At 39.2% G+C, this 14,254-nt stretch overlaps 2 protein-coding genes across 3 annotated transcripts; one reads left to right on the top strand and one right to left on the bottom strand.

Moving 5' to 3' along the window:
• Positions 1 to 305: 305 nt before the first annotated feature.
• Positions 306 to 12,383, top strand: LOC139459068 (iron-sulfur cluster co-chaperone protein HscB-like). Of its 2 annotated transcripts, none has more exons than XM_071240519.1 (2): positions 306 to 328; positions 11,382 to 12,383. In XM_071240519.1, exon 2 carries the CDS (start codon positions 11,436 to 11,438, stop codon positions 11,754 to 11,756), a length of 321 nt encoding a protein of 106 aa, XP_071096620.1. In that variant the 5' UTR covers positions 306 to 328; positions 11,382 to 11,435; the 3' UTR covers positions 11,757 to 12,383. The 2 variants fall into 2 exon arrangements, with proteins under 2 accessions (XP_071096620.1, XP_071096612.1); XM_071240511.1 differs by lacking the exon at positions 306 to 328 and adding an exon at positions 8,548 to 9,027.
• LOC139459057 (U6 snRNA-associated Sm-like protein LSm6) lies at positions 2,530 to 8,503 on the bottom strand. The gene is made up of 4 exons (XM_071240503.1): positions 8,417 to 8,503; positions 5,670 to 5,770; positions 3,748 to 3,861; positions 2,530 to 2,898 (listed from the first exon to the last, which is right to left on the bottom strand). Exons 2-4 carry the CDS (start codon positions 5,758 to 5,760, stop codon positions 2,864 to 2,866), a joined length of 240 nt encoding a protein of 79 aa, XP_071096604.1. The 5' UTR covers positions 5,761 to 5,770; positions 8,417 to 8,503; the 3' UTR covers positions 2,530 to 2,863.
• Positions 12,384 to 14,254: the final 1,871 nt, after the last annotated feature.

Here is a 14,254-nt window from a genome sequence, read left to right as displayed (position 1 = left end):
TGCCCAGGGCTTAAAAACGAAAATGGACGATAACATTAAGAAGAATGAATACCCCAAAACGATACTAACAAATTGAATGAAAGAGCAATACTTTAACATAAGACATGATTTTCTTTTTCAACTTGAAAATAATAATTCAAGAACACTTTCAAAATTGAAATCACAGCTGTCGAAAATGTAATACTAACCCAATATCGCAGTTATGTATGACTGTCGTATGCTTTTAGAGTGTCACACTGCGATATGGGTCCAGTGTGGCTTGTAAAAGCGGAAAGCTCTAACAGCCCTTAAGGTACAATGTTGGTGCAAGTTGGCTATACAACATCCGGTAAGGCAGATCAATTAATTTTTTTACAATTGAAGTTAAGCTCATGGGCTTAAAAGCGGTTTTTATCGTTTTTAAGCCCATGAGCTAAATAAAGAGGGCGCTTAAAACTGCAGGCCCCCGTATTTTGTTCTGTTGCAAAATCGTTCTTTGTTTGCTTTTATTCATGATTTCCCGTGATATTGGTGCACACGCTAGTACTGCAGCAATATTGCTCACAGGCAATGGAGAACCTAAACGTATCTTTCAGAACAGGTGCGATTAAATGTTTAACGCGTGGACTTTGCACCCGCCAGATTATCAAACTAGACATGTTCCTTACGTTCCATTTCTTAAATTGTATTTCACGAACGATTTTATCTTTTACTTTTTATCTCGACATGGACTTTGATCTCGCAAACATAGATTCTAATCTAGAATATGTGATGAAATGTCTCAGAACAGTTTGCCATGCGAAGTGTGACCTAACAAACGTGTGAGGGGTTGGCCATTTGATATTCGGGGGTAGGGGTGAGGATTGATTTTGAATGGAGACTCAGCTCTTAGATACAAATGCAAAACCAGTTATTTTGTTATCAAAAATATGAGTCTCTATAAAAAAAAATAAAAAAAATAGTGTTGCAACCATTTGTAGTTTTGCGCTTTCTTTTCTTCTCAACTGATTAAAGTGCCTCTCCCTCCCGGAATATCGAATGGTCAGTCCCTCAGCTGTCAATTCAATACAAATACAAAACTGTCACTCTATAATGGCTGGATACTGTCATAATAAGGCTACCAAACACCAACATACTTTAAACCTAATATAGCGCATATTTCTTGATGGTGAGTGAGGGGTTACTCGTCCCAGCCCTAAAACACATACACACACACATCTTGGGTCATGATGTTGACTGACACTTTCTCGTTGGATCTGTTCTGATGTATCAATGTGTGGCCTACTGTCAGACTGTGCTTATTGACGTCTCAACACAGTGGGCATGGTAATACGTTGGTCGGTACCATGACACGCCAGCAGTAGAGATACAGAGCCTGACCAGTCCATACAGTTTCTCGTAACCTTTGACAAGTAATTAAGTTTGGGTTACCAATTCTAACCCAGGTCCACACTGGTACGTAACAAATAACATAGTTTGGGACTGGTGATATCAAATACATGCACTGGACGCCTATATAAACGTACAAGTGAGTAGGTGAGGTGAGGTGAGGTGAGGTGAGGTGAGGTGAGGTGAAATGGGTTCAAAGGTCAGTTCAAGATTATTGCACTTACAGAATGTGCATGGACTGTGTATGCCTGTTTGTGCTCGTCTGGACTAATGCCGGTTTTGTAGTACTAGCCAAGAGATACCATGCCGCAGTTTTAACATGGATACCCCACTCAGACACAGCATACCAGCCGACCAGGCCTTGTTTTGCCCCCATAATGCCAGGCAGGGAAACTTTTAGTGTCTTTAGACATGATGTGCCCAGATCACTCAGTGAAGGGCTCTATCATCTACACGAGGGAGGATATCCAGTGAGTGGGACTGTACACAACTATGAGGGCTAGCTCACCACATAGATCTGCAATGTAGCCAGTCCTGGCGTAGACAAACTAATGTCCTGTATTGTAGTGATGTCTGAACCACAGTCATTTCAGTTGTCACACCAGGTGGTAATGCAATCATTCAGGACACCCATAAAGACATAGTGGTTTAAACATGCCCGAGCTGGTATTATGCAACTGGGTCAGAAGGGTGATGTTTTCTTAAGATCAGTTTACAAAAGATTTCTATCAATAATTCATTACTGTTACTAGGTTAATGACAAACAATTTTTTTTACATATTTAATTTTTCTACATTTCGAAATGAGTCCGATTGTCCCAAAACACTTTTTGTTAGGCATCAGAAAATATAACTGAATCCTGCATTTTGTCATGAGAAGGTCGCTTGCTCATGGAGTAAGTGACTATGGTTTTATGCCACTTTTAGCAATATTCCAGCAGGGGACACCAGAAATGGGCTTCACACATTGTACCCATGTCGGGAATCGAAACCCGGGTCTTCGGCGTGACGAGTAAACGCTTTAACCACTAACGCTACCTGACCGGCCCAGCTTGCTCATGGAATGACATTATGGTTATATAAATGTTAACGTCATGTCCACATTGGTGATTCATGACACTGCTATTGTTTACATTCAGCATGATTACTATTAAGGAATTAAACTAAATTTATATATTGCTGTTTTATTTCTGTTGGTATTTTATTGACAATGCAATATCATAATGTACAACAAAACATTTCCCAATGTCAACATGACTGAACAACAATGTGTATATTTAGAAACAAAATAGTTCACATTCCTCTCCACATCTTACATGGGTGGGATGAGTTGATCCATGATCGTCTTGTTCTATGTCAACTCATATTACACCATTAGCTGGACACCACCAGTGCTGTGGTATAACATGTATAGCACATGATCTGTCACAATGAGATTCCATGTGTTTTGGATTGCATGGGGGGTGATTGGATGAAGTGCAGTGTGATAATTCTTCTTATATCCGTCTCTTCTGTGTGCTGATGTATAACACTGAAAATAGAAAAAATTCATTTAATCTAATTCATTCTAATGAAGTAAATAAAACATCTCTTTTGACAAACACCTCAGGCATCAAGCAATGTCAAACCAAGTTCCCTTGCACAGTACTGGTTTCCTACAAATTGTAATTCTGTTTCCAAATAGGTGAATACCAACAAGAAAACATGTGTCTGCCCCCGAGTAATACCGTCTGGTTTTATTTAGCATGTGTAGAAGACCAATCACAGCAGTCAGCTGAGAAAGTGCTCTAAGGTCCTTTCTAATTGGACAATCACCAGTGTTGTCCTTGTGCATACCATCGACTGATTGTTACCTGATCCGAAGCTCGACCACAACAGGACAAAGTGGGCACTAGCCTAAAGCTAGCAATAAATCCCAACGTTCAGCTTCTTTCATAAGAAGGACATTCTCATGCTCGATAGTATACTAGTGGTACACTAGTATGTATTTGTTATTCTGTATTTCAGATGTGAGTATGTATGGACCTATGCCGCTTTCTGCAATATTGCAGGAATATCATGGAAAAGGACCATGCCTCATACTTGGAAGTTCCGCACTATGAGCTGTAAGTCTAACCCTATGGCATCCCTGTAATTATTAAACTCATTACATGCTAAATAATATTATGCACTAATTGATTCAGCAAACATAATAAATGTTAAATTTTGGGAAAGAGAGAAAGAATTCAAGTTACTGTTACAACCTCAGCTATGTAATGTTTACAAAAGAACTTCCCATCAACATTGAAACCAATACACTTAAACACCTCCATCCTGCACACTGAGATGCCATTCATAACATAAAAGACAACCCTTATCTAGGAATGTTGAAACCTATTACCGTTATTCCCTCTGATAAAAGCATCGCCATATTTATTTTTCAGCTGTCCATTGACATACTCCTCCGTCTGTTCCAAGGCAATGTTCATGTAGCCATCCAAGCAAGCCAACACTCCTACAACACAATAAACATGGATGTGATAACATTTGACAAAATAAAGCCAATATCACAGAAGGGATTCATTTCAACCTGCTCAAAGGCTGATGAGCTGCAAGTCGGCAGCAGATAATTTTCCAAATGGATCACATTTCCCAATTTCTGATAATTGTTAACTAAATAGTGATCAATTATCAGTGAGTGAGTGAGTGAGTTGGGTTTAACGCCGCTTTTAACAGTATTCCAGTTATATCGCGGCGTGTCAGCTTAATGTGGGAGGAAAGCCCGAAGTGATGCAGGTCTCAGACGTTTACCACTTCGGTGAAACCCACGAGCACGGGTATGGTGCTGACAAACCTAGAAACATAATCGGGGCGAACCGGGACTCGAACCCACAATCATAGGTTTCTGGCGTGCCCAAGGGATCAATTATCACTAAATATCAGAGAAGAAACTTTGAGCAAATGCACACAAAAAAGTCTAAAAGAAATTCACATACCCAGGGTATTTCAGCCCACTGTTGACTGGTGTCACATTTATGCATGGATCACTTTGTGGACATTTAAGATATAACAAAAACAGTTACTTACCATCTTCGGCAATTAACTGGATTGACAAAAAGATGTCTGTTTTGGTAAATCTAAACTTTATTTCACCACAATTGTTTATGTAAGACATTATCGATGACACAATTATCATATCGATAATCGTTAATATTTCTTCCCATTTTAGCCAGCTCTAGTTAATGTTGACAGTATACCTTTGCAGAGGTGACTTGTATAACTTGACCAATAAAAGGAAAGAGGCTTTTATCCTTAGTATGAAATTATTGCATTGAAGGCATCTGACATGGAGGAAATAACTTTTTAAATTCTCAATTGTAAACAAAACAAAGTTTTATCTCCCATATTGAGCACCAAGGACACTTAGCTTGACGAACCCTGGTACATCTTTGTTGTTCAACGCCACACTCGGCAATATTCCAGCTACATGACAATGGTCTGTAAATAATTGAGTCTGGACCAGACAATCCTGTGATTGACATCATGAGCATCGATCCACGCAAATTGGGATACGATGACATGCATCAACCAAGTCAGCGAGCCTGACCACCCGGTCCCGTTAGTCACCTCTTACAACCAGCATAGTGACCATTTACAGCAAGCATGGGTTGCTGAAGACCTGTTCTACCCCGGACCATTGCAGGTCAGGTTGGTGAAGATCAATTCTAACCCTGAGTAGAGTGAGTGAGTGAGTGATGGTAGGCAGACAGGCAGGTGACCCATAAATGATGCATGACCATCTTCAAAGTTACCTGCCTGCATTCAGACAATATTGAACTTAAATGTTTCCTTACGAACTGTTTTCGAGCCTCTAAAAAGTATTTCTGATTATTATGTGTCTTAATATCAATCCCAATACACTAACATTAAGACTAGATTGACCAATGAAGGCATAGTTACTTCCGTTCATCCATTAACAAGTTTGGTGAACTTAGCCTCAGTACAGTCCCGCAAGCCTAAGATATTGTTTGCAGCGCTGGTGAGAGTACCATGTCACGGCCGTGATACACTAAACCTTACTGTTACTGTGCACAGTACTGAAAATCAGAAAGATACAAATAACTTTGATACACTGACCTATGATATGAAAGCTGTACCGAAACGTGATCACACAGCAATGAATTATCTCCCCTCTACACACATCTTCATCATTACTTCTGCAAAAAGCACAAATTTAGTTTGACTTTCAGTTATGGCATGCTTTTCATCATTTATAAATTCAAATAAAATATCACTATAAAACCACTGCTGATGTCGCCTTACCTCGATAATCTACCCCGGAGTTCAGCTTGACCATGACAGGACGACCAATAATTTGTTTCAGGAACTCACTGGGTGTCTGCTTTCGACTCATTTTTGATCAACTGAAAGAGAAGTGCAATGATATGATGGGTGAGTGAGTAAGTGAGTAGTCTTTGATGCTGCTTTGAACAGTATTAGTAATTCCATATTCGACGTAAAACGCCCCGCTCTAATAAGCGCCCACGGCGATATTCGCTAATAAATTGGCCAGTGAACAATCCTAATTAGCACCCCTTCCAATTGATCAATGTACACAAGACTTATATATTCGCTTAAAATACACACTCATCTGTTATATGCACACTTAATTATGGGCAATCAAATTCTGGAAAAATATATCTGTCGTACATAAACATTTCAGGCTGTCAGCATAAACCACGAAATTTACCTTTTAACTCTGTTTTTTTCCACTAAAATAATATTCTTATAAGAGCCCCCTATTTCTAATTTTGAGAGCGCTCTGGGCGCGCTTATTACGTCGAATACGGTATCCTGTGTGTCAGCCTGACATTTGCCACTTTGGAGACAACAAGAAGCATGGGTATAGTACTGACAAACCAAGATCATAATCAGGAGATTCTAGGATTCCAACCCATGATCATAGAACACCTAAGTGATGCAACACTGCACACAGTAAATTGTAACGCCTAGGACATCCATTCTCTCCCAGTGAATCCAGCATGGATGGCACTATCCAGACAGCTTGAGCCAAGTCTGTCTCATGTTAAAGGTATCCTGGTTTAGTAGAATTTCAGGCTGTTTACAACTGTACTCTTAGGTTACAACTGTATGGTAGGGCTGGGACGGGTAACTCGGGTACCTGGGTCGGGTAGGTCTTGAGTAGGACCTGGTTACCCACAGTACTAACCTGACCCGTTGTTTGTGACGTGATATATTGTTTAATGACAAAAGTTATCTAAAACTCTATGGTTACACTACATGTCACTAATGTTCACATTTCTCTCTGACTATGCACCAATTCCTTCTAACCTATGGTTTGAATAAAGATAAAACTTCAGTCAACCTCAGTGTATGCATGTCCAGATCATTTATACATGTATCCAAATACATTTTGCTAGGGCTACAGTCAAACTATTCTCAATCGGATATTTTGTACCTAACTCTTGAGACCTACAGGGGGTACCCGGGTAGGGTAGGGTAATAGCGGGGTGGGTACCCAGGTGGTAGGGTTGGGGCGGGTAACTCGGGTACGTTTTAACCCATAAGATTACCCGGACCGTGGTTAGTAGCGTGGTATATTGTTTAATGACAAAAACTATCTAGCACCTTGATTACATTACAAGTCAGTAATTTCTGCATTTCTTTCTGTCGCCTCACGCATTCCTTCTGACTTTCATATGTTTGAATTCAGTCAAAATCAGTGTCTGCATGATCAGATCGTTTTGTATGTGTATCTTAATACATTTTGTGAAGGTGACAGTCAAACTATTCCCAATTGGACATTTTGAACCCATCTCTTGAGACCTACAGTGGGTACCTGGGTTGGGTACCCGGGTAGTACATCTGGACTCGTGCCAGCCCTACTATCAGATGTCTTAGATTGCGTTGTAGTGGCAAAGGATATACATGAAGTGCTGTAAGTATCAAGTGTATCTAGTAGGGTACACACAATGTGCTGATCTCTGATCATGCAATCTGAAGACAGGGAAAATCTACTAATGAACAAAATAGTTATCAAAACAAAATGCTCACCATGCCTAGAATGCCTACATTGAACTTTTATATAAATTGAGCTTCTGATTGAACATAAATTCATTAACAGCTTGACTTCAAACCAGATTATACCCTTGTACACAGAAACATGAAAGCAAACTAAAAAATTCCAGTTTTCCTGAAATTGAACTTTTGGCAGGGACTTGTCATGTGTATATTTCCTACTTCACTAAATTCATTGGGAAGAAAGGCTTTGAAGTTTTTAGAATGTGATGAACTTCATATGGAACAAGATTTCATGAGAGTTGTATCCCGTAGTTTTAATTGATAGAAAGGAGAGAAAAGACACAAACAAAAAATTATGCTAAAACACAATGATTCCAGTTGAATCAAAATTTTAAACAACACAAAGTGTATTTAGCTTGGATTTCATTTGATCTCATTGCATGGTGAATAAAAAGTAGCATTCATGTCACATTTTATAATTGATTATTTGTTAGATTCAGTTACTTCTATTAGATATTTGATTATTCTAAATATTGTGTTAACGAAAACAATCATCCAAAGGCCCCTGAAGCAGGAAAGCTATAATACTGAAACACTCAACCCATAGTCTATTTCTATATACATCGGTCCGGTGTTATCCAGCGTCAGGGGCCTGTAGTATTATCTTCTAAATTTGAACTACATGTATTATTGTTTTGGTCCACAAGTTGAGACTTTAAAATAAGTCACGGTCGGCATGCCATTTTGTGAAATCGTTCCAAACACAGTCAAAGAATATATCTGAATTTTCTGATATCCAGAACTATGACATTTATTTACAGATCACAAACTACTTGGCAATATAATCAAGTTCGCGTGTTCGAACAGCCTAATCATTGTGGGATGAAATGTGAATCAAATTGAACCATGTGCAGTTGCCTTGCGTAACATAAATATTGATAAAACTCGAAAATATGTTTGCCACAGCCTAAAGTTATCTAATTCGTGGTTTTGCATGCGTCAAGTCAGAGTTATCAACCTATTCTTACATGTCCGTAAAAGAAGAATATTGGCGTGATGTTTTCACAAAACGAACCGGTGATCTAACCTCTCGCGAGATTTGAAGCAGGTGCCCGGTGAGCTGTATGCATACCATGTGACTAATCACGCGAGATTCAACATGGCAGCCTCCGTTGCATTCATGATGCGCTATCTTCAGACCAATTCTGCCAAGTTTAGATGTAAAACGTTGAGAAATAAGGGGAAAATCTCACATATTCAACAATGCAACAAACATAGCAATATATTACTTTTCGCAAACTCGACAAATATTACAGTTCCTTCAGTTAGACGATTGTGTAGAAATGCAGTGAATTATAGTTTATTCGATACTCATATAAGCAGACGAATGTTTTCGACATCAACTGTCAGACTCTATTCATCGGGCAGAAAATGCTGGAAGTGTAATAAAGACACATCTTCGTCATCGGAGTTGTTCTTCTGTGAATGTGGTGTTGTTCAAGCTCCTATCCGTGATATGAACTATTTCTCTCTTTTTGGCATTGACATAACCTTTGACATTGATGAACAATCCCTCTCGAGGATGCACAAAGACCTCCAGATGAAACTGCACCCAGACAAGTTTACTCTAAAATCAGAGGTATGCTTTTGATATGATTCGAGCGTACAAATTATATTATCTTTCGAACATGCAAGATTAGGGGGTATTTATTAATGTTTATTACATCACAGAATTTTAATGTAGATCTAAGGATGGTTTCAACAAGGGAGTACCCAGCTCACACTCAAAGGAATCCATACAGTACCCAGATAATGCAGAACATACCCACAAAGGGAAATATAGTCACATGATAATAAGGATTGCATGATGTAGCTCCTTGTGGGAAACGAACTCAGCATGGTGTTGACAATAACAAGAGGAGTTTCCTCGAAGGACATGAAATACTTCCCACACTGGGTCAAAAGCTTTCATGAGGAAAAACTGAATAATGAGACCGATAATTGGATCAAATCCATGGATTGTATATTTGGAAGGGGGAGAATAAGATCTACTTAGGGAGCGCCCTTTTTATATCTATGGGTGTGGTGGGTGTGTGTGTGGGGGGGACCAATATATTTTTTCTCCCGGTTATATGTACCATGAAACAATCTATTCATTTTCACTATTAACACACATTTTTTAAGTTTAGGTATTTTCAACCTACCAAACTATTTTTTTTTCACCACTGCCAACAAACTATTCATATCTGGCATACTTCTAAACAAACTATTCATTTAAAAAATATTCCCCACCTTCCACAGAAATCTAATGGTTGCTCCCTCAACACATTTTGTTTTTTTAACATGATTAAGAAAGCTATAAAATAAAGGTAATGTGATGCGATATTTCTCTTTGCTGGGAAGGTTTTTACTAGTTTTGCATACTGTACTGAAAACAAGTGTGCCCTCAGGTATTACTGGGTGCTGTCTTGTATAGGCATGCAGGACGGTACATGGGGTACTCCCCATCCATACAGTGATCCTTTCCACAACAGTACCCAAGATGTGTCTGATAACATGTTGGTAAAGGAAACCAGAATCCTTAATATCCCAAATGCCATTTATTACCCTCACCTATACCAACATAATGATACAGGTCTTGTGGAGATGAAAAGTTGATTCAGCCATGGTTTTCTGAACTGATCATTGTCAATATCTTTAAGTGGCATTTAGAATATGTAGTATCAATGATGGGTGATAATTTCAATGTGATGTTTAAGTAAAGTCAATCCTGTCGTGATTGGTCACTGTTGAGGACAGCCTCACTTATATTTGGGACGTGTGTTACATTTAAGAACTCCAGTGATGGTCTGCGTTAGAATTGGTCTTCAGCAACCCATGCTTGCTGTATGAGGTGACTACTAGGAACAGGGGTGGGAGTGGGTGGGGGTTGTCAGGCTTGCTGATCTGCTGATGCATGTCTACATATCCCAATTGCATTGATCGATGCTCATGATATATATAACTGGATTGTCTGGTCCACATAATTTAAAGACCACTGTCACGTAGCTAGAATATTGCTGAGTGTGGTGTTAAACCATCTAAAAACCCAAACTTTTGAGAAAATAGTAATGTATTGGCATCTTTCTCTGATCGTCACATGCATCATTGAGAATTTATCATTCTCGATACCATAAAAAAATCGAAAACCCTTGGAGAGTTCCAAATTTGCAAAATTTGTCATAACCCTAGTGTTGACATTTCCCAAGATTTACCCTAGATTCAAATACCATAGAAGTCCTCAAGGGTCCCAGGACACCCGAGACAGTATAAGACCGGCATTTGATTTCAACAGTTACCCTTTATAGAGGGAGGTATATATTCAGTATATATGTTTGTGTATGTTTTGTATGTTTAGGTAATATTACTAGGCCAGGCTGTCTTTTCATAGATGCCTTGTATTTGTTGTGTTTATGGAAAGGTCTTTCCAAGACTAAGGGTTACAGATCAGATTACAAATAAAAACATCCAGTTGTAGAGATTAATGCCAATTGGTAATGCTTCTTCAAGACTGGGGTGGTCGGGTAGCCTAGTGGTTAAAGGTTTGCCTGTCACGCCGAAGACCCGGGTTCGATTCCCGACATGGGTACAATGTGTGAAGCCCATTTCTGGTGTACCCCGCCGTGATATTGCTGGAATATTGCTAAAAGCGGCGTAAAACCATACTCACTCACTCACTTTTCAAGACAATTATTAATCATGGTTTTACTGATTGTTGTGAAAATCCTGGTTGCTGGGTTGCAATTATAATAACATGAAAAACAAAATTTCATAAAAGTTAAAAAGTCTTGCAGTTTAACATTTTGTATGCACAGTGTGTTTCTGGTTAAGACAGAAGTTTACACTTTTCAGATTTGACCTGATTTTAATCCAGTCTGTTATATTTTGGATTTGGGAAAAATGCACATTTAAACACAAAGGTCTCGCCTTACCATAGTAATCCTTTGATTGTAGGAGGAGAGAAACCATGCTGATCAGCAATCAGCACTTGTGAATAAAGGCTACTATATGTTGCTGAAGCCACTGTCGCGAGGCCTGTACATGCTGGAGCTCTGTGGCTACCCTATCGAGGAGAGCACTGGCGATGTCGACCCGGACTTCCTCATGGACATCATGGAGATGAATGAACGACTGGACGAGGCGGGATCAGATGAGGAAGTTCGTGACATTGAGGAAGAAGTTACAGCTCTTATTCAGAACATTATCAAAGATATATCATCAGCATTCAAGGAAGAAGACCTGAATCTTGCAAAGAAGTTGATGATAAGATATCAGTATTTTGGAAATATTGATGACAAAGTACGAGAACGTTATAGGAGAGCTATGTAGTGAACATCTCTGTTTTCTTGAACACGTTGAACATGTTGGAGAATTGGTACTAAAGAAAGGAACAGGAACTGACTAGGTCTCTTTTGCCTTGATTCAAAGTGAAATTGCATCAACAAGATGGACGCCATGTATAATTGTACATAAAATATTGGCTGTAACAAATCCAATTTTTTTCCCAAATTGCAACAAATGTCAATACACTTTGTGAGGAGTGCATTTCAGACTGATTTTAAGGTTGATTTGAGCAGTGCTGACCATATATTGACAGGACCCTGATTCATGGTAGGCCGATAATGGTAGATTGAAAAAATGATGTCCACAATTTGGGGCACACAAAGTTTGACATGGATAAGTATTACCTTTAAGGTAAACCTGAACCTAAGGTTGGAAAAGGGTCCTTTCAGGTCTTAGAAGGTAGAAACAGGATAAGGAATCCCTCGAAGGTGGGGACAAGATTGAACCACACGACACATATGGAGGCATCAACATGTCATCCTGGGCATGGTGTGACATGATGAGGCAATGATCAGTCTCACTCATATGACACTGGAATTGGTCCTTTTTGCCACAAATATGATTTTTAAACATTTTACATTAAACCTTTACACAAGCAATAGTGAGTGTGACTTGAACAAAGTACTTTTGTTATTCAAGAATAAACAATTAAAGTGATATATTGTGTTACTGTTATGGTTTATGATTGTCAACATTCATTCCACTTTTCAGCATGCAAGACAGAGTTCACTTAAATGTATTAAAATTGCAGAAATACTCGTGCATGGGCCACAAGGAAGTTTTTACTTGTGAATATAACAATATGATCTGTCACTTGGTTGTTGTGTCCTTGTGAAGCGTCACGAAGAAGTAAGAGTTATACCCATTCCTTCAAGGTGTATCAAGCAATACACCGACATTGTTGTAATGCCATGAAGATCTGGGTTAGCATAGGTATGCAGCAACCCATGCTTATCATAAGAGGCTACTGACAGAATAGGATGGTCAGACTCACTGACTTGGTTGATGCATGTCATCGTATCCCAAATCCCAATTACCAAACAGAGCCAGAAAAAACTCAGAGTTTCAGATGTTGACCCTAGTAAACAAAGGGAAGAAGTGAGGTTTCCTGCCTTGTGTCTGTGCAAAGCATTGGCAGTAGAAGATGATAATCCACACAACTGATTATGGATCAGTGGCCATAAAATTTCCTGAGTCCCGTGATGGGATTCCGTTTAAAGGTCAGACACCTTGTCCACATGACCAAAGAGGTTAACTCCGTCAGCAAGCTGACAAGGTAAGGATGTCCTCTGTGGGATGACTCAACGCCTTGCTTCAGATAGCTGACAGAGGACTTCTGTTGAAAAACTAAAGATTTGTTTATGGTGTGATGACAGCCCAAATATAGTATTATGGCAATGATGTAATAGAGGTAGAGTATTTGCAGGAGTTATCACTAAACAAACATTGCTAACCTCCCCCAGACGTCACTCCCAAACCTAGATGTCCAATAGATCATAATGTACCTAGTTTCATCACATTTGGTGCTATATTCATACTGAGAGACCTTGACCTTCATTATTGACCAATCATACTCATCATGGTGTATGGCATGTATTTTACTTTGTTGGTCAAGAACAATGATGGGGAGTGTTGGGTGGCATGAGAGTATTACTGTAACTGCAAGGTTCTAAGTACGAGAGTAGCCCCTTCATCATTTGCTCAATTATGAATCAGAACCTACCACCAATACGCTCTTAGCTAGCAAACACTACTGCCAGACATTGACCAACTTGTCAGATGCTACCAACTACGAAGCCCAAGGACAATAACTGGGAATGAATGAACCACACTCTGCATGCACTTCAAAGATGACCTCAACATCTGACAATTAATGTGGTAGGATTTGTTAAGATAAATGAAAACAAAGTTCAGTGCCTGTAACTGACCTGGGACCCGTTCCACAAAGCAAACTTAGCGCTACGACTGTCGTAAGTCAGTGTTAAAGAATGGGAGTTACGACCGACTTAGCGCTAAGATCGCTTTGTGGAACGGGGCCCAGGGCCTTGTTTCACGATCGTAACTCCCATGCTTTGACATAGGTCAAAGACAATTATAGCGCTAGGATCGCTTTGAGGAACAGGGAGCAGGTCTCTGAAACTGACATTGACAAAACCATGCTTTCCAAATCACTAAATGCAAATCTTAACTACAGTAAACTACGGTTATAACGAACTCAAAGGGACCATTAATTTTAGTTCGTTATAACCGTAGTTCGTTGTAAGCATATAAACAGCATATATACATCATATGGCCGGGACTAAAACATAAGTTCGTTATATCGGTCAGTTCGTTATAAGCGTGTTCGTTATAACCGTAGTTTACTGTATTGACATTTTTTTCAAAGCAGGTTTCCATTCAAGAGCTATATAAGATATATCTTATAAGTGTATTGAAAAAAGCTTCTTAATGTTTTAAAGAATGGACACTTAACCATTACTGTT

Source organism: Haliotis cracherodii, unplaced genomic scaffold (assembly GCF_022045235.1).
Source record: "Haliotis cracherodii isolate W230 unplaced genomic scaffold, xgHalCrac1.p SCAF_1, whole genome shotgun sequence".
NCBI lineage: Eukaryota > Metazoa > Mollusca > Gastropoda > Lepetellida > Haliotidae > Haliotis > Haliotis cracherodii.
Note: the sequence above shows the minus strand (reverse complement) of the source record. Positions and strands in the feature narration are given on the sequence as shown.